Source organism: Paramisgurnus dabryanus, chromosome 8 (genome assembly GCF_030506205.2).
Source record: "Paramisgurnus dabryanus chromosome 8, PD_genome_1.1, whole genome shotgun sequence".
Classification (NCBI taxonomy): Eukaryota; Metazoa; Chordata; class Actinopteri; order Cypriniformes; family Cobitidae; genus Paramisgurnus; species Paramisgurnus dabryanus.
This window is the reverse complement of record NC_133344.1, coordinates 7,852,307-7,876,082: the sequence shown is the minus strand read 5'-3', so window position 1 is coordinate 7,876,082 and position 23,776 is coordinate 7,852,307. Positions and strand designations below refer to the sequence as shown.

At 42.1% G+C, this 23,776-nt stretch overlaps 1 protein-coding gene across 1 annotated transcript in view; it reads right to left on the bottom strand.

The window, feature by feature from the left end:
• The window catches only part of grm5b (glutamate receptor, metabotropic 5b), a 76,629-nt gene that overhangs the window by 16,724 nt on the left and 36,129 nt on the right, over positions 1-23,776 (bottom strand). The window contains exon 4 of the mRNA XM_065280447.1: positions 306-541. Within this exon, the coding sequence (XP_065136519.1) occupies positions 306-541 (236 nt within the window). The remainder of the gene's footprint in view (positions 1-305; positions 542-23,776) is intronic.

Sequence of the window (23,776 nt, the reverse complement as noted above, 5' to 3'; positions counted from 1 at the left end):
CAGTAAAGTCCACTATATGAAGAAAAATCCTGGATTGTTTTCCTAAAAAAACTTAATTTCTTCTCAACTGAACATCTTGGATGACATGGGGGTGAGTAAATTATCAGGATTTTTTATGAAAGTGGGGTAATCCTTTAAGATAGGACTTTAGTCTTGCATGACTGAAATAACTGCCCGGAGGTGTTGCAAAGAATGCTGCCTAGTGGCGTAACTTCCCTAAAGGTACTTTGCTAGTTTGTCTCGTTGTCCTAATATGAGTTAAAACTGTTATGTCTGTGCAGTGCTTTAGTGTGGTTGTGACTTACTGCTGCAGGTTCGATTATATTTGAGGTTCTCCTGCGGATGTCCTTTCAGTTTGCATTGAAAGCGATGCTGCCAGAACTCAGGGAACCACGGATTTCGTGGATTGTTGTCGGGTCGTAGCTTCAGGTAATAATCGTCGAACCACTTCACATCCGCTGACTGCAGCTTTATTGTTATCCCGCCGGCGGCCTCTCGCACGTACCCGTCAGTGACATCATAACGGTCCGCCCACCCGTCGCTGCGATTGGACAAGAGAACAAATGAATGTGTAAAGTCAAAAGCAGTGTGCTTGCATCTAGGTGTCTGAATGTCTGCGTGTGTGGGTTTTTGGCATCAATGGATTGAATCGCTCGATATGTTTTGCCACAGGAATCATCTGAAACTCGCATTGACTGATACATTTGAACAAATGAAATGGTTTGATACAAAGTAGATACAAATTGCCAATTAAATGAACACCCACACACTGACTCATTTTTCTCTGCCTGCATCGCCAGTTTCCCCAGTAACCATGACAACAAGAGACATAGTTTTAAAAGACTGATAATCTTTCATGTGAATCTCTCACTTACAGTACATCTGTATATACAATACAGTATGTGTGAAAGAACTTTATAGGGCATATGGCACTGAATTATTTCTATGCACAGACACACACAGATGGACATGTGGTGATTGATGAGTTCATATATTATATATGGATACTTGTCAACCCTCCTGCTTTTCCCTGGTTTTCCCGCATTTTACCCTTCTTTCCCGTCAGGGCCGGAGTGGGGCCACTTTTCAGCCCGGGAGTTTCAGGCCCAAGACCGGCCCACTTTTACCATAGTGTTATTCCAAATTAGCACTTTTTTCAAATTGGATAAATAAAGCAACAGTTAAGCTCTTACTATAGTTTTTATTAATATAATTGTTCAACAAATAAAGTAAAAGTTAAATAATATTTCACTTAAGATGAGAAGTTAACAAAAATATTCCTCTATACTGGGTTATTTTTTACCCATAATGGGTAAATATTGGACAGAACACATGCTGGTTTAAAGATAACCCAATGTTAGGATGTTGTTATGCAACCATGGATTATAATAACCCAACAGTTGGGTTAAAACAACCAAGCATTGGGTCATATTTAACTCAGCGTGTTCTGTCCAATATTTACCCATTATGGGTCAAAAATAACCCAGCCTTTTTAAGAGTCTATTCGACAAGAAAAGGTTGATAAATTATTAGCATTGCTAATGCTATGAGGGCTATGATTAATCTGATGTAAATAGAAATATAAAACCCAGTCCTAATTAAAAAAGAAAACAATTTGACAAAAATATTGAATCCAATATTGGGTAAATATATAGCATAACAAGTGATTTATAAGCTTTTTTTAGGCTGGTCATTTTTGACTGGGAACACAAAAGGTGTTATATGGTTCTGAACACAACCTGAGGGTTAAATAACTTTAATTCATATTGTTTACTCATGGCCTCCCAACTTTCAGTGGGGAACTGGCTTATCTGCTGCTAAGAAGCTGCTTGCATAATATTTGCAAAGTCTATGAATCGCATGTATACACAAAAGGCTAATATTTTAACTAAAAAAAAAAATGTTGGCTTGTAAATAGTTTGACAACGGTATTAGCCGAATAATTACGTTGCTAATGCTAATCATTACTAGGCTTATTTCTCTTTAAGTTACCTGATCACTTTTGTTTGTCCTCTTGAAAATAAATCTGTAAGTTTGGCACATTTGGCAGCATCTTCCTTCAGTGGCTTTTTTCTTCAACCTGTTTTTTTACGCCCTCCTCCTCTCAGACGCGTTTTGTTACGGTAGGGCCGGCCCAACCTACCGGAGAAAAGTTTTGGAAAAGACGTGCTATGGACCGAACCAACTCTATGGGAGGGGAGGGGAAAACGCCCTCACATGGTACAACCCATGCAGAGGCTGCGCGCTGCAGTGTCAATGCGAAACGTGTGAAGTGTCATTTTAGAGAAGATAGACTCACTAACGTGACAAATGTAAAAAAAAAAAATACTCGACCGGCCCAAAAGTGAAGCGGCCCACCGGGAATTCTCCCGGTTCTCCCGATTACCCACCCCGGGCCTGTTTCCCGTCATCATCCCGTTTAAAAAATTTCCCGTATTTTTTGTCTTTCTATAAAAAATCCCACTGGCCGTATTTACTGTTTGCTAAATTCACCTCCGGTAAAGACATCCGCCAATGAAATCGAAAGAAGCTTCCCAAGGATGGGTGGAGGATTACAAGCCGTGCATAAAGTTACAACCGCCACGCACATGATGCGCACGTCTGCCCGCTAGCATACACAAACTCACACAAAAAATGACCTTTGTAGTATTTTTGTCTCGTTTACAGTACAAATATCTACAAATTCATAATTCTTGAATAAAGTGTTTAAGAAAAAAGTAAACTTATTTCAAGATTTTTTTAAAGCACAAATTCACTTACATTTGATTTATTTATTTTTTGTCTAAAAACTTGACTCATTTTTCGCAGTGTACCCATCCATTCTCTTGCGTAGTAGTGAAAATGGGGGGGGGGGGTGATTGTGGTTTTAGAGTTCGGGAAATTTCCCTCATTTATAAATCCCAATGTTGACAGGTATGTATACTGAAGATGTTATTGATGTCATCATGTCAAAAGTGATTTCAAAACAATTTGACGGACAAAAATATACCCACAAATATGACTTAGGTAAAGTGCACCTTTACAATTTTGTTATTAGCATGTTGTAAAGATAAAGATATCAAAATACTGCACATATGCATCACAAAAATGTTGCATATGTACACTCAAAATTCTGGTGGGTTATTTTCAACCCAGCGTTGGGTCAAAAGGGACGAGCCCAACAGCTGGGTTGAAATTAACCCAGAAAATGTTGAATTTTGACCCAAGAATTGGGTTGAAACAACCCAGCATGGGCTAAATTATCCCATTAATTTTTGACCCAATGCTGGGTTGAAAATAACTCAAAAGAGTGTTAATATTGGACACATGTTGGGTTAATAAATAAATCTATGCTGGGTTGTTTTAATGCAATGCAATAGGTTCATTTATAACCCAACATGTCTCCTGTCCAATATTTACCCAGCACTGGGTTGAAAAAATAACCCAGCAGATTTTAGAGTGTTGTATTTTTATCTTGTTTTTCAGCCACATATCTAAATACTCTTAAATCAAGATACATTTACTTGAGAAGCAAAATTAGTGAAATATAAAGTCTAATTTGAGTTTTATAATCAAATCAAGAAAACATATCTGCCAGCGGGGCATGAAAAATAAACTTAATTCAAGTTTTAAATTAATTAAACTCTTCTTACTTGACTCTCATCTTTTATATTTTCAGAAATATTTTAGGTAGTTTGACTTCTCAAGTAAATGTATCTTGATGTAAGAAATTTATATTTGTACCTGAAAACAAAACAAAAATACTAAGTATTTACACAAATATAGTCCAGACAGCACACATTTCAGCGTCTCACGTATTTAACAGATCCATTTCAGGTCTTGACAAACTCTAACATCTAATAACAATGAGATAAACCCATCATAATCTCATGGAAGGTCGTGTTAATTTGATTAATTTATTTGTGTGCATGGCACAAAATTCAGCCTTTTTTGTGCCTTGAGCATGAATTTCTTTTTCATGTCACTTTCTTTAAATAGTTTTTCATGTCCATGGCATGACTTTCTTTTTTGTGTCATTTTATTTATTGTTTTCTTATTTTTTTCCTATTTCTAAATCATTGTCGCTTGGGGTTAGATTTGGGATTTGGGTTAGGATGTACTTTTATGTATTGGTTTCTACTAGGGATGCTAAACAATTAATCGCGATTAATCGTTAGCAGAATAAAAGTTTTTGTTTACATCACATATGTGTGTAAACTGTGTATAATAAATATGTATATTTATATAAATATGAACACATTAATGTATAATTTTAAGAAAAAAAGTATACATTAATATTCATATTTATATATAATAATAAATTATACATAAATATACAAATGTATATACACATGCAAACATTTCTAAAACATATACATGCATGTGTGTACATTTATTTATAGTTATTATACACAGTTCACACACATATATGATGTAAACAAAAACTTTTATTCTGCTAACGATTAATCGCGATTAATCGTTAAGCATCCCTAGTTTCTACATGGTTTTCTTCTGCTTTTAAAACTATTCTCGCCTATAGTTGGGGTTAGGATGTCTAAAAACAGAAAGTGATTCTTACCCCAACCCAAGCGATAATGGTAAGAAAATGGGGGGGAAATTACAAAAACAATATATAAAATGAAATGAAAAGAAAATTGTGCCACGGACACAAAGAATATTTATAGAACTTTGTGGGAGTGACACGAAAAAGACATTTGTGCTCAAGACACGAAAAAAGCTGAATTTCGTGCCATGAACACAAATAAATGTATACATTTTTTTGTGACTAACACAGTCTTGAGATCAGTCTGGATGAATCAGTGTATTGTTTAGCAAGACATCTGAAATGTAACTTAGAGGCGGTATTAAAATGGATTTTGGTCGATTTGATTACAAGTGGACAAAGTTAAATACAGATGTAAAGCATTTTGAGCTCGTTGAGCACATTCAGAGGTAGTCAAAAACGTGGTGCAGACGCGCATGTGGTCGAATGCATTCGAATAGCCACAAAACACTGCCTACTCTCCACATATTGATCTAATGTAATGAGCACAATGTTTTTCCACTGGACATGACTTCAAGCACCAACCCACGGTGTTCGGCGCGGTCTTTAGGCTTTCATTGATAAAACTGCAGCGGCTACTCTCCGCCTCTTTTATCTTTGTTTATTTGATTAATTGCTCTGAAATATCACAGAAAGCTCTTATATACATATACGAAACACTGTGCAGCATGTTTACTAACAACTCAATCAGCAGACTCTGACTTTATATTAGTTAACGTCATTTTAAGCACGTAATTTCTCGCGATTAAACGACAGCAGAGGGACTCACCCACAACCTACCCCCTTAGTCGAAAGTGGACAAAAGAGACAGATTTAAATACCAGATGTAAAGGTGAATGTGTCTCTCTTGTCCACTTGTGATCTGATTGACCGAAACACATCTTAATACCAGGTATAAACGCTCCCTTAGACACACAGCATCTGTCCAAATTTATTCTGGCATCAGGTGTGGGCCTATGATACTTTAAAATGCCTTCTTGGACAAACCTCTCACTGGATTCTTGATGAAAGCATGGTTGTGTACAGTATGTTTGCAGCTTTGTGCTTCTACAAATCAATTTACCCCGCGGGCAGGACAGCATCAGACATCTGCCCGGGGTCCAATTTGTCATACCACAACACAGACGCAGGTCATAAATAAACTCACATCCCTTAACAACACACTCTTCAGTACAGATAAGAACACAGTCACCTCTGTAATGACACTAGAAGAATAAGAGCTTGCTTGCTCTCTCTCTCTCTCTCTCTCTCTCTCTCTCTCTCTCTCTCTCTCTCTCTCTCTCTCTCACTCACTACACACACTGAGGGTGCAGATGGCATCATTGTGGGTAAATTCATCTGACACCCTTTGCGGTTGTGCTGGAGACCTCACTGCTGGCTGTGCCGTGATTGGCTGAGACTGTAACCATGGCGACAGCACTGGTGTATTTATTAGGGATGCCGAGGGACAACGCTGAGAATGTTGGTGTGTGTCGGTGTACCAGAGGAGAAAGTTATTGCTCAAATATTACACTTTAATATTTTAGGAGACATAATGGTGTTCTCAGTTATTGTGTTTTTTTTTCAATTTAGATTCAATTTGCACTGTAAAAAGTCATAGCAATAGCCATCATAAGACATTAGTCTTTAGTTTAACTAAAAATAATACCAATAATAAAAATAGTAAATAATAAAAAACAAGTTAAAATGGATTAATCTGATAAGTTAAGGTGTAGTCAAATATTAAAATAGTAATTTAAAATGTAAGTAAAAAAATTGAGACAGTAAAGATATAGACTTTGTATGTTTCTTAAAAATATTTGGCATATGCTTTTATCCAAAGCAACTTAAAGGGGGAACATTTTTATCAGTATGTCTGTTCTCTGGGTTCAAACCGGGCGTGCCTTACGTGGCATTAAAACCAGACGCGGAAGAGGTGGCAAGCCTAAGTGATTTACATGTTAAGTCAATGCAAAGACTTGAATAGGCATCCGGTGGCACAGTACGCGCGGATGGGGCAAAACCTGCGAAAGGCGTGGATGGCGCGTTCTGTCGCGGGAAACGCGCAAATTGAAAAATCTGAACTTTGGCAGATATTCGCGCCACGTTTACCAATAAGGAGCTTGCTCTAGTCACGTGATTACAGGGAGCAAGTGGAGTCACAGAAGCCCCTCCTATGGCGTGAATTTTCGCGAGAATGTCTTGAATGACTAGAATTTCACATGCAGCTTTTCCGAGAGTAAACTCAAAGGGCCCTCTCTTGCACCCAGCGCTATTGACTTTGTCAGTGACGCATGTATCTTTCGTATTTTGCACCGGCGCACAGCGGGTTTTTCCCTCCACAGACGCACGTCGGCAAACTAGGGAATGAACTTGCGCTCCCTGGGCGGTTCAGAGCAAAAAAGGAAGCGTGTTCCGGCGCAAACCATCCCTGATGCTATTTTGCAGTTTCAAAAAACAATTGCGCCACTGACCAAAAAAAAACTAGTGTAAAGTCAGTGGCGCGTTCCGTGTTGTTCATTATGCTATTTTAAGGGCGCATGCTTGACCATAATGTATAGCGTGCACAACGCGCACACACTTTGCTTATCTAATCTACACAGATGCAACAGTTATTTTTGCAAATCATAAATTGTTAAAATAAAAAATATTAACACATGAGATAAGGGAAAATCATTGTGGTGAGCATTGTGGTGATAGTTTTTATTTATTGTGTGGCTGCGTTAAAAAATTCTCATGCAAAAACAATTAAAATATTTTCATAAGAAACGTCTCGGTTACATATGTAACCCTCGTTCCCTGAAGGAAGGGAACGGAGACGTCACGTCGTGACCGACGAATTGGGAACCGCTTCGCGGGTGACCTATCTGCTTCGAGAAACCTTTAAAACGCCAATGAACTTGGCATGCAGATAATTGCATCTGCCGGCGCCGCCCCGCCGCGCAGGTATTTAATGAGCGGCAGGTGCAGTTATCAAATCAGCTATTTTTTTGCTGAGAAAGCTGGACAGAAGGAAAGGGTCCGGCCGGTATCAGCAGTGGAACAGCAAACTGTGGCGACGGGACGTGACGTCTCCGTTCCCTTCCTTCAGGGAACGAGGGTTATATATGTAACCGAGACGTTCCCTTTCAGTCGGTCACTACGACGTCACGTCGTGACCGACGAATTGGGAATCCCTACCAAAGCGCCACTGAAGCTGACCCTTCCAGTGCCTGCGTAAACCCTCCGACTCTCCCTATTCAGGGAACGGAAATGGGGTTGAAGCAGAGGCTGGTCACTACTTGTTCCTTAACCCACGATAGTGACTAGGCGAACTGGGAAGCGAACTCGTCAGGCGGGACTAAGATCGCTGCGGAAAGAAAACCCTCTAGGGGTCTACCACTAAGGTGATGGATAAGAAAAAAAGACACGAGGTCTATAAAAAATACTCTCTCTTAGTACACTAGAGAGGCGTGGAATGAACTCCACTAAGGGAAACGTGGTAAATCAGAAGTTTCCACGGAATACTCACAAAGAAACCACTAGGGGGCGCATTGTGGACACTAGCCTCACCCAGGTTCTTAAGGATACATCCAGTGAGAGGCTGGCAGCCGATGCTCCGCAACATCGGCCACCAAGCGGTGGAGGAGACAAAAAACAGTTTTTTGTAACGTTTTTGCCTTAACTGCCTTCCATAATGGTGCGGTCGTGCAGCACCGAAAAGAAAGGCACCAAGCCGACACAGGAGCCGTCCCTCGATGCTCTCACTGATCTGACGAGAGAACTCGAGAGGATACCGGCTCAACACGAACACTGTAAAATCTAGTGAACGTATTAGGTGTCGCCCAGCCAGCAGCTCTACAAATATCTGCAAGTGAGGAACCACGAGCCAAAGCCCAAGATGAAGCCACGCTTCTAGTTGAATGGGCTCTCAAACCAAAGGGGCAAGGAATGCCCTGTTTCTCATACGCCAGGGCGATTGTGTCTACAATCCAATGAGACATCCTCTGTTTAGTGACAGCTTTCCCTTTCTGCTGACCACCGTAGCAGACAAAGAGCTGTTCTGAGGTCCGAAAGCTTTGAGTACGATCCACATACACACGTAGTGCACGAACAGGACATAACAAAGCCATGGCTGGGTCTGCCTGCTCCAAAGGCAGCGCTTGTAAATTCACCACCTGATCTCTAAAGGGAGTGGTGGGAATTTTAGGCACGTAGCCCGGCCGGGGTCTCAGTGTAACGCTGGATTCAGCCGGCCCGAACTGAAGGCACGAATCGTTGACCGAAAAAAGCATGAAGATCCCCTATCCTTTTAATAGAAGCCAATGCGAGGAGCGTCAAAGTCTTCATAGTGAGAAACTTGACGCTCACCGTGAGCAGAGGCTCGAAAGGGCAGTGCTGAAGGGCTTTCAGCACCATGGACAAGTCCCACGGAGGAATAGAGGGAGGGCGTGAAGGATTCAGCCTCCGCGCACCTCTTAAAAACCTAATGACCAGATCGTGCTGACCTACAGATCTACCGTCTATGGGTGCGTGATGCGCGGATATTGCCGCGATATCTACTTTAATAGTAGATGGTGACAGCCTCTTCTCCAAGCGGTGCTGGAGATATGAAAGCACAATACTGATCGAGCATTCTCGGGGGTCCTCTCGTTGAGAGGTACACCACACAACAAACAGGTTCCATTTCAGCGTATACGCCTGTCTCGTAGACGGCGCTCGCGCTGCAGCTATGGTGTTAGATACCGCCTGGGGTAAATCACCTAGAACCTCCGCGCCCCGTCCAGAGACCACACATGGAGGTTCCACAGATCGGGACGGGGGTGCCATAATGTGCCCCCTTCCTGAGACAGAAGGTCCCTCTTCAGGGGAATCCTCCAGGGAGGGGCTGTCGCGAGGAGAGTGAGCTCTGGAAACCAACTCCTGGTGGCCCAATATGGAGCAACTAAAATAATTTTCTCCTCGTCCTCCCTGACTTTGCACAATGTTTGCGCAATGAGGCTCACTGGGGGAAATGCGTATTTGCGAAGACCTCTCGGCCAGCTGTGTGCCAATGCATCCACGCCGAGTGTTCCCTCGTTCAGTGAATAGAATAGGCGACAGTGGGTTGTTTCTGGAGATGCAAACAGATCTATCTGCGCTCTGCCGAAACGTCTCCAAATCAGCTGGACCGACTGAGGGTGGAGTCGCCACTCGCCGGGGCGCGCTGCTCGAGAAAGCGCGTCTGCCGCTGCGTTGAGCGACCCCGGGATGTGAATGGCACGAAGAGACCTCAGATTCTTCTGACTCCAAAAGAGGAGATGGCGGGCGAGATGCGACATGTGACGAGAGCGCACTCCGCCTTGGCGATTGATATACGCAACAGTCGCAATGTTGTCTGTGCGAACTAATACATCTTTGCCTCTCAACTCGCTGCTGAAGCGGACGAGCGCAAGATATACAGCCCACAGTTCTCTGCAATTTATGTGCCAATGCAGCTGGGGTGATGTCCACACTCCTGAAGCTGCAAGCTCGCCGTACGTGGCTCCCCACCCCGTGTTGGAGGCATCTGTGCATACTATTGCATGTCTGGAGACCTGCCTCAGTGGCACCCCCGCCCTGAGAAAGGCTGGGTCTGACCACGGGGTGAAAGTGAGACGGCATTTCGGTGTGATCGTGACACGGTGAAAGCCGGTGAGCCACGCTCTCCTCGGGACTCGGTCGTGAAGCCAATGCTGAAGCGGTCTCATATGTAGCAAACCGAGCGGTGTAACAGCTGCGGCTGCTGCCATATGCCCCAGGAGTTTCTGAAATTGTTTCAGAGGGACCGCAGTCCTGCCCGAAAATGTATTCAAGCAAGCCAGAATCGACTGAACGCGCGCCTCCGTGAGACGTGCTGTAAGATTGACCGAATCCAACTCCATGCCGAGAAAAGAGATCTTCTGTGTAGGACACAGTTTGCTCTTTTCTCGGTTGACCTGAAGACCGAGACGGGCGAGGTGTTTGAGCACCCGATCCAGATGGGTGCAAAGCATCTGACGCGACTGTGCTATAATAAGCCAATCGTCGAGGTATGCCAGGATGCGAACACCGCTCTCTCTGAGGGGCTTTAAAGCCCCCTCTGCGACTTTCGTGAAGACGCGGGGAGAGAGAGAGAGCCCGAACGGTAAGACTTTGTACTGGTATGCCTGACCCTCGAACGCAAAGCGAAGAACCGGCCTGTGTCGGGGAAGTATTGAGACATGAAAGTACGCGTCCTTCAGGTCGATGGCTGCAAACCAATCCTGTGGGCGAATGCATTGAAATATGTTTTTCTGCGTAAGCATTTTGAACGGCATCTTGTGAAGTGCTCGATTCAGAACGCGCAGATCCAGGATCGGTCGCAACCCGCCGCTTTTCTTGGGTACAATAAAGTAAGGGCTGTAAAACCCTGACCTCATCTCGGCTGGAGGAACCGGCTCGATCGCATCCTTCGCCAATAGGACGGCAATCTCTGCACGTAGTACGTGCGCATCGGCGGGTTTCACTAAAGTGAAACGAATGCTCGTAAATTTGGGAGGTCGCCGGGCGAATTGTATTGCATAGCCGAGACGGATCGTGCGTAAAAGCCAACGCGACGGGCTGGGAAGTTGTTGCCAAGCTTCCAGATACCGAGCGAGGGGAATTAACGGCACGACCGTAGTACCCGCGGCGAGCGGAACAGGGGTGCTCGATGACGCGCTCTCTTGGGCTGCGTTGATATGTATATTGTGTAAATGAGCACTCACCAGACTCCGCTGATGGATGGCTGCGCGGAGAAGACCCTGATGAAGATGTCTCGGTGCGCTCGACACATCCGCTGGCGAAAGAGGAGAGGGAGGACGTAGGGTTATGAGCCCATCCGTCACCCCCGGCTGCCTCTGAAGACCTGGAGGAGGAAGAGGAATTCGCTCTTTTTGTGGTTTTGTGGGTGCCGGCTGAAAAGCCGGCGGAACGGAAATTAAAGAAAACCAAGGATTCCCCACCCGGTCCTCCTCCGGGGGGGGGAGTGGTGCGTTCACCATCTCCCGAAGAGCGATCCCCTCCACCTCCAGGTCGCCCGTCTCAGGGCCGCTTGGATTTACGCTTTCCACCAGGCTTAGCGGGCTGAGAGGGCGGGGCGGGCTGCTGACGGCCGGTTCCTCGCTTCCTAGGAGGGCCCCGATGAGGAACGGAGGCGGCCGCCGCTGCAGGACGCCCTCGGCGAGGGGCAGACTGAGGTGCCGACGTCGACGGGGCAGGTGTTGGTCTCTTCCGACGCGGCATGATGTTGGCAAGGGCCTCAGTCTGCTTCTGGGTGGCTGAGACTTGTTGTGCGAAGTCTTCTACTGCCTCGCCGAACAGGCCGGTCTGGGACACCGGAGCATTCAAGAGCCGGGTTTTATCGGCGTCTCTCATGTCCGCCAGACACAGCCAGAGGTGGCGCTCCTGGACCACCAAAGTGGACATAGCACGACCGACAGCCTGTGCGGTGGTCTTAGTCGCACGTAGCGCCAGATCCGTAGCCGCACGTAGGTCTTTAAAGACCGCCGAATCGTGACCTCCCTCGTGCAGGTCCTTCAGAGCCTTAGCCTGATGAACCTGCAACAAAGCCATGGCATGTATGGCTGAGGCTGCCTCCCCACAAGCCCGGTATGCAGACTCCGTCAGAGCTGACGAATGTCTGCAGGCCTGTGAGGGAAGGGTCGGACGGTCCTTCCAGTAGGAAACGCCGGCAGGACACAACTGCATCGCTACCGAACGCTCCACTGTCGGGATACCGGCATACCCTTTAGCAGCCCCGCCATCGAGGGAGGTGAGGGGTGATGGCTGATGCGGCCGGTTCCGGGAGGAAAACGGGGTTTTCCACGACCGAGTCAGCTCATCATGCACCTCGGGAAAGAAAGGTACTGGAGGGGAAGACTGTGAAGCCCGTGCAGCCCCAAAGTACCAATCATCTAGGCGGGACGGTAAGCTCTCCACTCCAACCCGACCGTCTCCGCGGCCCGAGCGAGCATGGCAGTCATCTCCGGATCGAGATCGGGAACCGCAACCCTTCCCGAAGGAGGGAGAGGATCCGGATCAACGTCCGAAAATGACGGCCCCCCCTCCGATGCTACGATAGATATCGAATCCTCGGGAGGCCCGGCAGAGGTAGGAAGCGACGCAGAACGAGCGCTCTCCGTCTCCATCGGGACCTCGGATGGTTGCGGATCCGGTGGCTGAGGGCTGCTGGACGGACCAGCTCGCCGATTCAGCACCGTGAGGCGGAGGTCGTCTCTCCGTAGCTTCACAGCCGCCTTCTTAGGGGCGATCAGCAACGGAGGGCGGCGTTCCCGGAGAAACGCCACACGACCCCGCAGATCCGCAAGAGTCAAGCTCTCGCAAGCGGAGCATGTCCCTCCCACGAAAGCCGCCTCAGCGTGCTGGAGACCCAAACACGAGAGACAGCGATCGTGTCCATCACGAGGAATCATATATTTATCGCATCCAGGAGTCGAACACGGACGAAAAGACATCTTTAAAAAGACGCTTAACGCCCGTGAGCAGTGAACGGCTGTCTTTAAAAAGACGCAAGTTCAACTGCAGCTCTTTTAGGGGAAATCACTCTTTTAGCTGTGTAGTTGATGAAGCACACAGGGAGGAGAACGCACACACTCAACTAAAAAATGTGAAAGAGATCACAAAAAGATAGAGAGGTGGAAACACTCGCGAGCCCCGCTGTGGTGCCTTCGCCCAACCAACTAGCACGCCGAGATCTATTCCTTCAGAGAGAGCAGCTTCTCGTGAGCAGTGTCACTGCCAGCTTTCGAAGCTAAAAAAGCTGATTTGATAACTGCACCTGCCGCTCATTAAATACCTGCGCGGCGGGGCGGCGCCGGCAGATGCAATTATCTGCATGCCAAGTTCATTGGCGTTTTAAAGGTTTCTCGAAGCAGATAGGTCACCCGCGAAGCGGTTCCCAATTCGTCGGTCACGACGTGACGTCGTAGTGACCGACTGAAAGGGAACCTTAATGTATATGAACTTGATTTGTAAGTGTACTTTGGGGTTGGACCTTGCTTGCGTTTCTTGGGTCCAATTTCAAAGCCCCCAAACCCTTTCAGCGGTGAGGGTGGAAGCAGCGATGTCCTCTGCTGGCATCAGGTCCTGAGGCAGATCCACCTCCCGTTACACGGCGTGCCCGATTTATGCTGGCAAGCTTGGGATTCCCCCGTCTCCTGACATCATTGTAGCGCTTGGCGCAACGATGGGGATGCCAGCTGATGAGACAATTGTGGCTATTTCCTCTCACGCCTGTTTAACCTACGCTGATTTGGGCGGGTTTCTCCTATCCCCACACAAAACAACTTCTCTGTCTTTGACTGCTCTTACAGGAACATCAGTCTCCTCGGCTGTGAACCGCTCCTGGCGTACGCCTGGTAAATCCGTCATAATAATAGCAACCCGCCATGGAACTTGCGCCCTTGCATTTAAAGGGAATGTTGGATAGCGTTCTGATTGGTTTATTTGACGTTACGCCCAAACCACACCTATGAATAATGAACCCAGTTCAGACCAAACCCTTATTGATTTGCGAAAATAGCAACAGCGCCCAAGATCCGCCCACAAAGTCACTTGCGCATTGCCCTTTGCACTTGCGTTTCAGATCGTTAAAATAGGGCCCAAAATGTTCAAGCGTCCAACTACGCAGGAATAACGCGTTTTTGCCACCTCTACCATGGCTGTCGTTAACGCAGGGTAATACATCTTGAAAAGTGAAGCCGCTGGATCTTTGATCGCCCACTAGTGGCTGGCTGCAGTACAAGTCATAAACATACATGCAAATTAACGGGACTGGGCTCTAAATAAAATAATTATTTACACTTCCAGTAACATTTTCCGAAAGATGGTTTTGGTACTTTAAGGTAGTTGTTATCACGCTGATATATGTTCAATTGTTCATTCTTGTGATAACTTTTATTTTAGCTAGTAATTTGAAACAGGGCGTGATGTTATGATTGGCGTGGTTGAATTGGGCGTGCAAGCGTTTGGGCGGAAGTTTGATACTGTAACTGCGCCTCTGGCTCTACAGACGATTCCTTCTGTGCATGCCCTGGCAGGGCCGGAGTGAGGCCACTTTTCAGCCCGGGAGTTTCAGGCCCAAGACCGGCCCACTTTTCCATAGTGTTATTCCAAATTAGCACTTTTTTCAAATTGGATAAATAAAGCAACAGTTCAGCTCTTACTATAGTTTTCATTAATATCATGCATGGTTCAACAAATAAGGTAAAAGCTAAATAATATTTCACTTAAGATGAGAAGTTAAGAAAAATATTCCTCTTGTGGAATAGATCCAAAATGGGCTGGGTTATTTTTGACCCATAATGGGTAAATATTGGACAGAACACACATGCTGGGTTAAAAATAACCCAATGTTAGGTTGTTGTTATGCAACCATTGTTTATAATAACCCAACAGTTGGGTTAAAACAACCCAGCATTGGGTCAATTTTAACCCAGCAGCGTGTTCTGTCCAATATTTACCCATTATGGGTCAAAAATAACCCAGCCCATTTTGGATCTATTCCACAAGAAAAGGTTGATTAATTATTAGCATAGCTAATGTTATGAGGCCTATGATTAATCAGATGCAAATAGAAATATAAAACCCAGTCCTAATTAAAAAAGAAAACAATTTGACAAAAATATTGAATCCAATATTGGGTAAATATATAGCATAACAAGTGATTTATAAGCTTTTTTAGGCTTGTCATTTTTGACTGGGAACACAAAAGGTGTTATAGGCAGGGACGTGCACAGACATTTTGAGGGGCAGGGGCTCAAGTGAAATAAAGGGCACTTCTCATAATTATGTATAAAAAAGTGTATATATATTGACGCAATTCTGACTTCCTTTTTTAAAAAATATTTAAAAAGTTAATTAATTTTATCTTCCTCAAACTCACGCAATTGTTTAATTTTCAAAAGATGTCTACAAAATAATCAGTTGTTCACACAGACACCATGGTCTCCTTAGTAGTCTAGGTTTATAGAGCAGCAAAGGAAGCCATTACACAATGTGCATGTTTTGAAAACATAAAATTACACATTAATTACAAATTTGTTAAAATGCTAAAAACAAAGTTGTGACTGCTGAGTTAGCGCTACATGCCAATAAATGCTATATCATATGCTAGCGTTTAGCTGATTAGTTGTTACTCAAAATGTATTTTTGTCTGATAAGGGCTCAAAATATAAGGTCTGTTTACTAATGTGAGCTTCTGGCATGAGCCTCAGAGCAGAGCAATCAGAGCAGAGCTCAACATTATTATTCATGACCCTTTCAAATAGGGCAAAAAAAAAATGACAAATTCTAGGGTTGTAAATTGACATGTAAAAACGTTTCTGGATAATTTCTGCACTTAATAAAGCAACATACCTTCTATGTAATTGTCAAAGAACAATTTAACATATTATGACAACACATCCTATGGCACCTTTAATCTTAGGTTTCATATTTATTAGGGTTACAAATGTCAGAAACAACAAATATAGATTAGGCCTATTTTATTTGTATTTTATATTTTACTTTTTTGTGATGTCAGTGAAAATTCAGGCTGGGCAAGTAAAATACTGAACCATCAGATTTCTTCCCAATCTACTCCAGCACTCCAGTATAACACATTATACTTATTTAACAGCCATTACAAAAAACGCAAACAAAAAAGCTTACTACTGTAGTTAGCAATTATATTATTGTTTGTGCTTTATTTTTTTATGAGCAGTCTATTTAAACTACATACACTACACTGTTACAAGTTTGCAACCCTTCAGGTTAATATGGGATTGCCATGGAAAGCAATATCCCTGAATCGTTATGTGTAACAACGTGTCCCATATTTTGTGCATAAAACTGTTAATATAAGAATGCGTTCTTCCTTACACACTTACCGGTAGCTGCCTGCATATCATGCACATGATCGCGTCTCTTTCAGGGCAGGCTGAGCTTTGGCGCTTGAAGCACGAATGATGCAGCAAGAGTGTACACTAGGGCTGGGTTTCGATTCAAATTTCAAGAATCGATTCGATTCCGATTCTCAAGATCTTGAATCGATTATCATTGTTCGATTCGATTCGATCCGATCTGATCCCATCTTCGAGATTTAGATAAGTGTTTTAAAAAAAAGCCCGAAATGGTGCAAGATAGGGGGGGGGGGATGACCAAAAATCTATTCCACAGAATGAGTCATTTTATTTCATGGTAACTGTATATTTCATAATATACATGTTTTTCAGTTTATATTGTTTTTGGATTATAAAAATGTGCAGTTATTTGCCACTCACTCTAGCTTTTAACTGCTCACCACAGTTTTAAAATATGGACAATTTAAAGTAAATAATGTTAAAGTGAAAATGCCCAGAGGATAACAACAAGTCTTGATAGACAGAATCTTGTTTTTAATTGAGTTATTAATTTTGTAGACTATTGAAGCTATAGTATGCATTGTATTTTGTATTTATGCATACATTACATAAAAAAATAGGCAGTATGTAAAATGAACAGGTAAAAATATATGCACAAACCTACAGACAGGATAAATACCTGTATATGAGAGTCGGAGCTCTAGATATATATATTATGACGGGTGCTATAATGTGATGAAGTCTGTTTTAAGGTCTTGATGCTCTTTACTTTCTATTAGACCTTAACATTTGCGTCTCTTTCTCGTCTTTCTGATCAAAGATGTTTGTACTATAAGCGAATTAGGCGTCAAACTAATGCTCCAGCAGCGCACGTGTCACTGATATAAATGCAAGTTTTGTCTTAGCTTGCTTAAAGTTCAGAAAACTTTACAACTATAAGCATTATGTGTAAGAAGAACTCTTTATTTGGTGTCCCGTTGCGCGCGCCTCAAGAAACCTCTGCCCGTCAGAGACCGGCTGCATGAGCACAGAGGGAGGGACAGAGAGAGTTTCGCTGGAGACCTGCGGTGGATTTACTGGCGCTTATTATAAAAATAACACAAATAACTCGTATATTTGTTATGAGTGGATTATTTTACATATAGATCGCAGCTTTGAGCATTTCTAGAGTTTTCAAAACAACCGCTTGCTTAACGTTACTGACTGCTATGTTCGTTGTTTTAATGTCCTTCCACCTCGCGCGCATGCGTGAATTCAATGACGCGGCAAGTTTAAGGTTATTAATTATTAAATCGATTCTCTGAGTTAAGGATCGATCTTTAGAAATAAACATGAAAATCGATTCAGAATCGATGAATCGATTTTTTCAACACAGCCCTAGTGTACACAAACCAATCATAAAGCGAAGTAAGTTAGAGAGGCGGGACTAAGGAAAGGTAAAGCCAATCATATTAGCGATTTGAATTTTGGAGGCGGGACTCATCTGTTAACCGTTTGTGTGCCACAAATAGCGCTATTTTTCTTTATATAAGAGTTTAAATCTCATTTAAATGATTTCTGAATAAATTAATGTTAAATTAAATAAGCAACAAGTAAAAATCACAAGAAACAGACAGACATCAGTTGTTATATGAATAAAGATCATATTATTATTATTTTTTTTAAATCACCCCAGAAAAAAAAGGGCACTTTCTCTCCAGGAATAAAAAGGGCAGGTGCTCAAGCCCCCTTTGATGTCTATGTGTGCACGTGCCTGGTTATAGGGTTCTGAACACAACCTGAGGGTTAAATAACTTTAATTCATGTTGTTTATTCATGGCCTCCTCATTTTCAGCGGGGAACTGGCTTATCTGCTGCTCAGAAGCTGCTTGCATAATATTTGCAAAGTCTATGAATCGCCATATATACACAAAAGCTAATATTTTAACTAAAAAAAAATGTTGGCTTGTAAATAGTTTGACAACAGTATTAGCCGAATAATTACGTTGCTAATGCTAATCATTACTAGGCTTATTTCTCTTTAAGTTACCTGTTGTCACTTTTGTTTTTCCTCTTTAAAATAAATCTGTAAGTTTGGCACATTTGGCAGCAGCATCCTCATCCAATGGATTTTTTCTTCAACCTGTTTTTTACGTCCTCCTCCTCTCAGACGCGTATTGTTACGGCCCAGCCTACCGGAGAAAAGTTTTCTTGGACGTGCTATGGACCGAACCAACTCTATGGGAGGGGAGGGGAAAACTCCCTCACATGGTACAACCCATGCAGAGGCTGCGCGCTGCCAATGCGAAACATGTGAAGTGTCATTTAAGAGAAGATAGACTCACTGACGTGACAAATGTAAAAAAAAAAAAAAAAACTCGACCGGCCCAAAAGTGAAGCGGCCCACCGGGAATTCTCCCGGTTTTCCCGATTACCCACCCCGGGCCTGTGCCCTGGCTCCAAACTGGTGTTTTTACATTACATGGCAGCAGCCATGGTTGAACATTTTTTACTTTAATTCATTAAAATGGAATGAAGCGGCGTTGCTTCATCCATCTTTTTTTACAGTATATGGTTCAAACCAATACATTTTTGTGCGCCTAATGCAATGCTCAATACATCACCACTAAGCAAAAGACTCCACTTGTCTATGTCTATGCAATCTAAATGCTGTCTAGGAGAAACATTTGAGACATTTAAAAGAGAAAGGGCAACTCTTGTCACTGTCACTCCCAAGGTGAAGGATTTAACACAAAACAACCCACAACACACACTTTGTCATGCAACCGCGCTCTCGCCTGGAACAAGAGCTGTGTACCGGAGATAACTTTAACCGTGTCGACACACAAACACTGGCAGAATGTAGTTGGCCATCATCGAAGGGCGACTAGATCACAGATGTCACTTCACTGCCAACTTTCACTCTCCGCTGTACCCTTTTCATCCCACAGCTATCGTGGTTTCCCACAATGCACTCTGACAAACAGCGTACTGAATAATTGTTATTTTATGTGAACGGCTGCTGAATCCTGTACGAAAGGCGTGGGAAATAAATAAGTCAATGAACCGCATCTGTCATTCTGAAGAATATGCAAATGAGACACAAATGTGAGTTTGCATTAAATAAATAAAAATGCTGTTTAAAGTCAACAAAAAAAAAAACATAAAATATTTTAAAGTTATTTCAACTTTATTTTCAAAAATGTATAGCAACTCCTCACTAGTCAAGAACGTTTAGATTAATTGTAATATCAAGTTGGTTTAACTTAAAATTTGAAGTGCAAGTAGGATTTTATCTGCTGGGAACTTCAGTAGACATTTAATACCCGAACAGAAGCCAATGTGCACATGACAGTTTTTTAGATGAGTTACCGCCCTCCTGAAGAACTAAAACACTTGAAAACACTTGACTGAGACGGAAGGTCACTTTCACTCATGACAGCATCTCAATGGTAATGCCTGTCTTCAAATCTATCATTAAACTGCCTCTGCAGTTTGGTTGGTAGAGCAAAAATTGAACACTTCACCTTCAACTATAGACAAGATTTGATCAACTCTGCATTACAGCAACATTAAACAAGAAATCATGCAAGGATCTTGACAGTAAGCAAGGTCAACTGTTATTTCATGTTGACCTGAATCAATTCACTTTCTTCTTGTTCACAGTGAGAATGAAACAAAGCATTAAACTATTCAACACAGCTCTGTTGTGGTCTCCCAAAGGGAAAGAGCTCTAATCTCTGCTTCCTATGCTGCACTCACACGTTGTGTCACTATATTACTGAGTCTGTTTTACTGAGTCTGAGTCTTATATTACAGACATCCATTGACTTTATATCAGACTAATGATAGTTTTTAACCCCTAAATCGAAACCTCACTGACGCATATATGTATATATATATATTTAATGATCATTTCTTGATGTATTGTGACCATTTCAGTCAAATGTCCAGTCCAGAATTTCAACAAAAGCATACCTCTGGAGTGACATAAAGTCACCTAACAGCAAATGTTAAACACTGCGCCTAAAATACATGTAAAAACATTAGTATTTTGTTGTTGAGAAATTCATTTGAACTTGTTTTCTATGCAGTATTAAAATGTTCAATGGTATTTCATGCATTCTGACTTATTACAGAGGACGCTAAGTTACAGGCATCACTTCAGGCGACAGCTTTGTTTTATATCAAACTCAACAATGGCATGAAAGAAGAAGTGTGTTTTTGGATGTAAGTAGAAGAAAGACAGCATTATGGAAACAATGGTTTGTTTAACGCTGGATTTCATTGAAAAGCCCCACCGGGTCATAAGTTGCTAATCTGTTGTTAAGTAAGACTTCTGTGTTATGTTGGAAATAGGTGTGAAAGTGCATATTATATAAACGACACAAACATGTAGTGAATCATAAGTAATCCAGTCAGCGTTGTATAAAGTGTTGAGTCGTGACTCGCTCCTCCCGCAGCTCGTAACTCCTCCTTCCGAATTTTTTCGTACGTTATCGTAAAGAATCAGTAAAGCTAATCTTTCTTTTATAAATCTGATAAAACTCTTTGGAAATATGAAGGATGTAATACTACTCTATAGGTACTCCAGATTAACATCAGATACATAGAAACAGCGTGTGTTATGGACGCTTTAAAGATCGGAAAACACTGCATGTTTTTATTTTTATTTTGGCCATGTTCCCAATTTCAATTTTCAGTAAATAAATGCAAATAAATCTTGGCAGAAATGTTGACTGTAATTGACAGAATGAAAATTTTAATCATCTTTTCCTTAACACATAGCTATAAATAGTAAATCTACACTGTAAAAATTATTTGCTGCCTTACATTTTTTAGTTAATTCAACTCAGATTTACAAGTCATTTCAATTTACCATTATTTATCTTGAGATGAGTTGCTACAACTTATAAAATGAAGTTGACATATTTTAATTAAATTTTACAAGCTATAACAACTCATCTCTAGTGAAGATAAATAATGGTAAGTTAAAATGATTTGTAAATCTGTTGATTTCAAACTAAAAAAAAATTTCCAGTGTAGAAAAACTGAAAGGGACAATTGAAATATATTTTTTTATTTTCTCTGTGGCTATATCTTATATATGTAAATATATAAAGTTGAATTAGCTTAACTTTAAAAAGTTAAAATTACTTGGGAAACAAAGTTTCCAATTTTCAATTTTTAATCTGTCTGAATCAGCTAAAAAATGTCTTTCTCTCTTTCTTTCTCTCTTTCAAACAGTTGCAGACAACACTGTCTCCCCATCTTCATCTGAAAACGTCCGTCTCCGTGGATACGAGGAGACTGATCACTATGGCAATAGATCTATACTGTAGCTGTCTGACAATCTGACAGCAATTTACGGATTAGTAGTGGCACGTTTTCAATAGGGAGAAAGACTGAGATAGAGAGAAGGATGTAATTGTGAAAGGAGGAAGTCAAATGATTAAACATTTGCTATTTCTCAACCATTTACTGTTGTATTTGACCTTCTCTTAAGAGGTCGCACCGGTTATCTCATTATGAGAGAGACTGTGTATTTGTTAGTGTGTGTGTGTTTATGGAGTTTTAGTAGTAGTCTGGGGATGAAACCAACCCAAAAGTATTTTAATTCTGAGGTTTGTGGTATGTATTTATTTATCTATTTAAGCGTGTTTCGCTTACAGATACATTACAGGGATAGAGAGGTTAAAGAGGGTTATATTTAGGGAATAGAAAATAGTATTATCCTGGCATGAAAACAATGAAAGTCTATGAGGTGTCCTTACTGATATAGTGTGTGTGCGTTGTGCGTGTGTGTTAGAAAAGCAATAGCGGATGTCGGCCATGATGTCAGTCTTGATTAATGTGTGGGCAGGTTTGAGCAGGTATTTAAAATGAGATCAGGCAGCATCGATCAAACTCCCATCTCTGCAGAAACATTAATATAAGACTATAACACCAATGCAACAGTGATTCATATCACCTAAGCCTGACACACACACACACACACACACACACACACACACACACACACACACACACACACACACACACACACACACACACACACGCACTCACACACACACACACACACACACACACACACACACACAAGGTACAAGAGGCTGATATCTGAATTAACCAATCAGCATCCAGGATCTATTAAATAACAATGTTTTATATACAAAGAGTGTGTAATATTGTGCAGAAGTTGTGACCGGATGTTTCTGTTATTGTGTGTGTGTTATGAAATTGTTTGACAAAAACATTTCACACCTTTCACACATACAAGCACCACAGGTGTGTGTGTGTGTGTGTGTGTGTGTGTGTGTGTGTGTGTGTGTGTGTGTGTGTGTGTGTGTGTGTGTGTGTGTGTGTGTGTGTGTGTGTGTCTGAGATCAAGCGTATAGTCAAGAGCTTTCTGATGTCTGCTGTGAAATTGAATTATCTTGCATACATTCATAAACACAGGTATGATATTAAATGCTATATTTCGAAGACATAATTTACCTGCGAACATTACAGACTCGTTCACCCGAGCGTAAATGTACGTGTTTGGATTTCCTCTGTATTTATTGGGTTTTGTGTCTCTCTGCTATCTACTTATTTCCATCGGTTCTGTCAGGAGAGAAAATGAACAGGCAGATGGATACGTCCGCACTCGTTTATTTGTGAAGGATCTTATTTGTCTTTGCCTTGGCACAGCTGTGCCCAAAATGTTACTTGTGTCTCTAGGAATGAAAACAGAAAATTCATCTCTCTCTCTCTCTCTCTCTCTCTCTCTCTCTCTCTCTCTCTCTCTCTCTCTCTCTCTCTCTCTCTCTCTCAATTGGTAAAAAAAAAATGAGAGCTCTTTAATATCTCATAAAAAGATGAGATTACATCTACAGCAAATCAAGAGTTCAATAATATCAAATGTATTTCAGAGATTTAGAAGAAATCTTAGGGCCAGATTTACTAAACAGGGCAAATTAGCGCAGATGCGAGTGGTAATATTTGCGGGTTATTTATTAAAAAGGCGTAAATTAAATAACACAGCTGATTTTCATAATGACCAACGCAATCTACTTAGAGCAGCACAAATTAGTTCACTGTCACAAATAAGCAGAGCTGATGGGGTGCTGGTGATCTACTAACGCCTGATGTGCTTGAGTTCAGCACCAAGGACATTGCAGCAGAAAATCCTTTGACTTTGCTGTAAATTTTTGCGTACGCACACTTTACGATCAAATCTGTGCTAAAGCATGCTTTATAAATGAAGCCCCATGCTTCCAACACTAACAAATTTTCATGCACACAATTTTTTGCTTTTAATTTGGATTAATATCCAAAGAGGGCGGATTGTCTCTTTTTTTATCTACCACGTGCCCATTATATCACCTGGTGGATAATAGCGATATTGCAGAAAGCCAGAAATTCTCGTCAT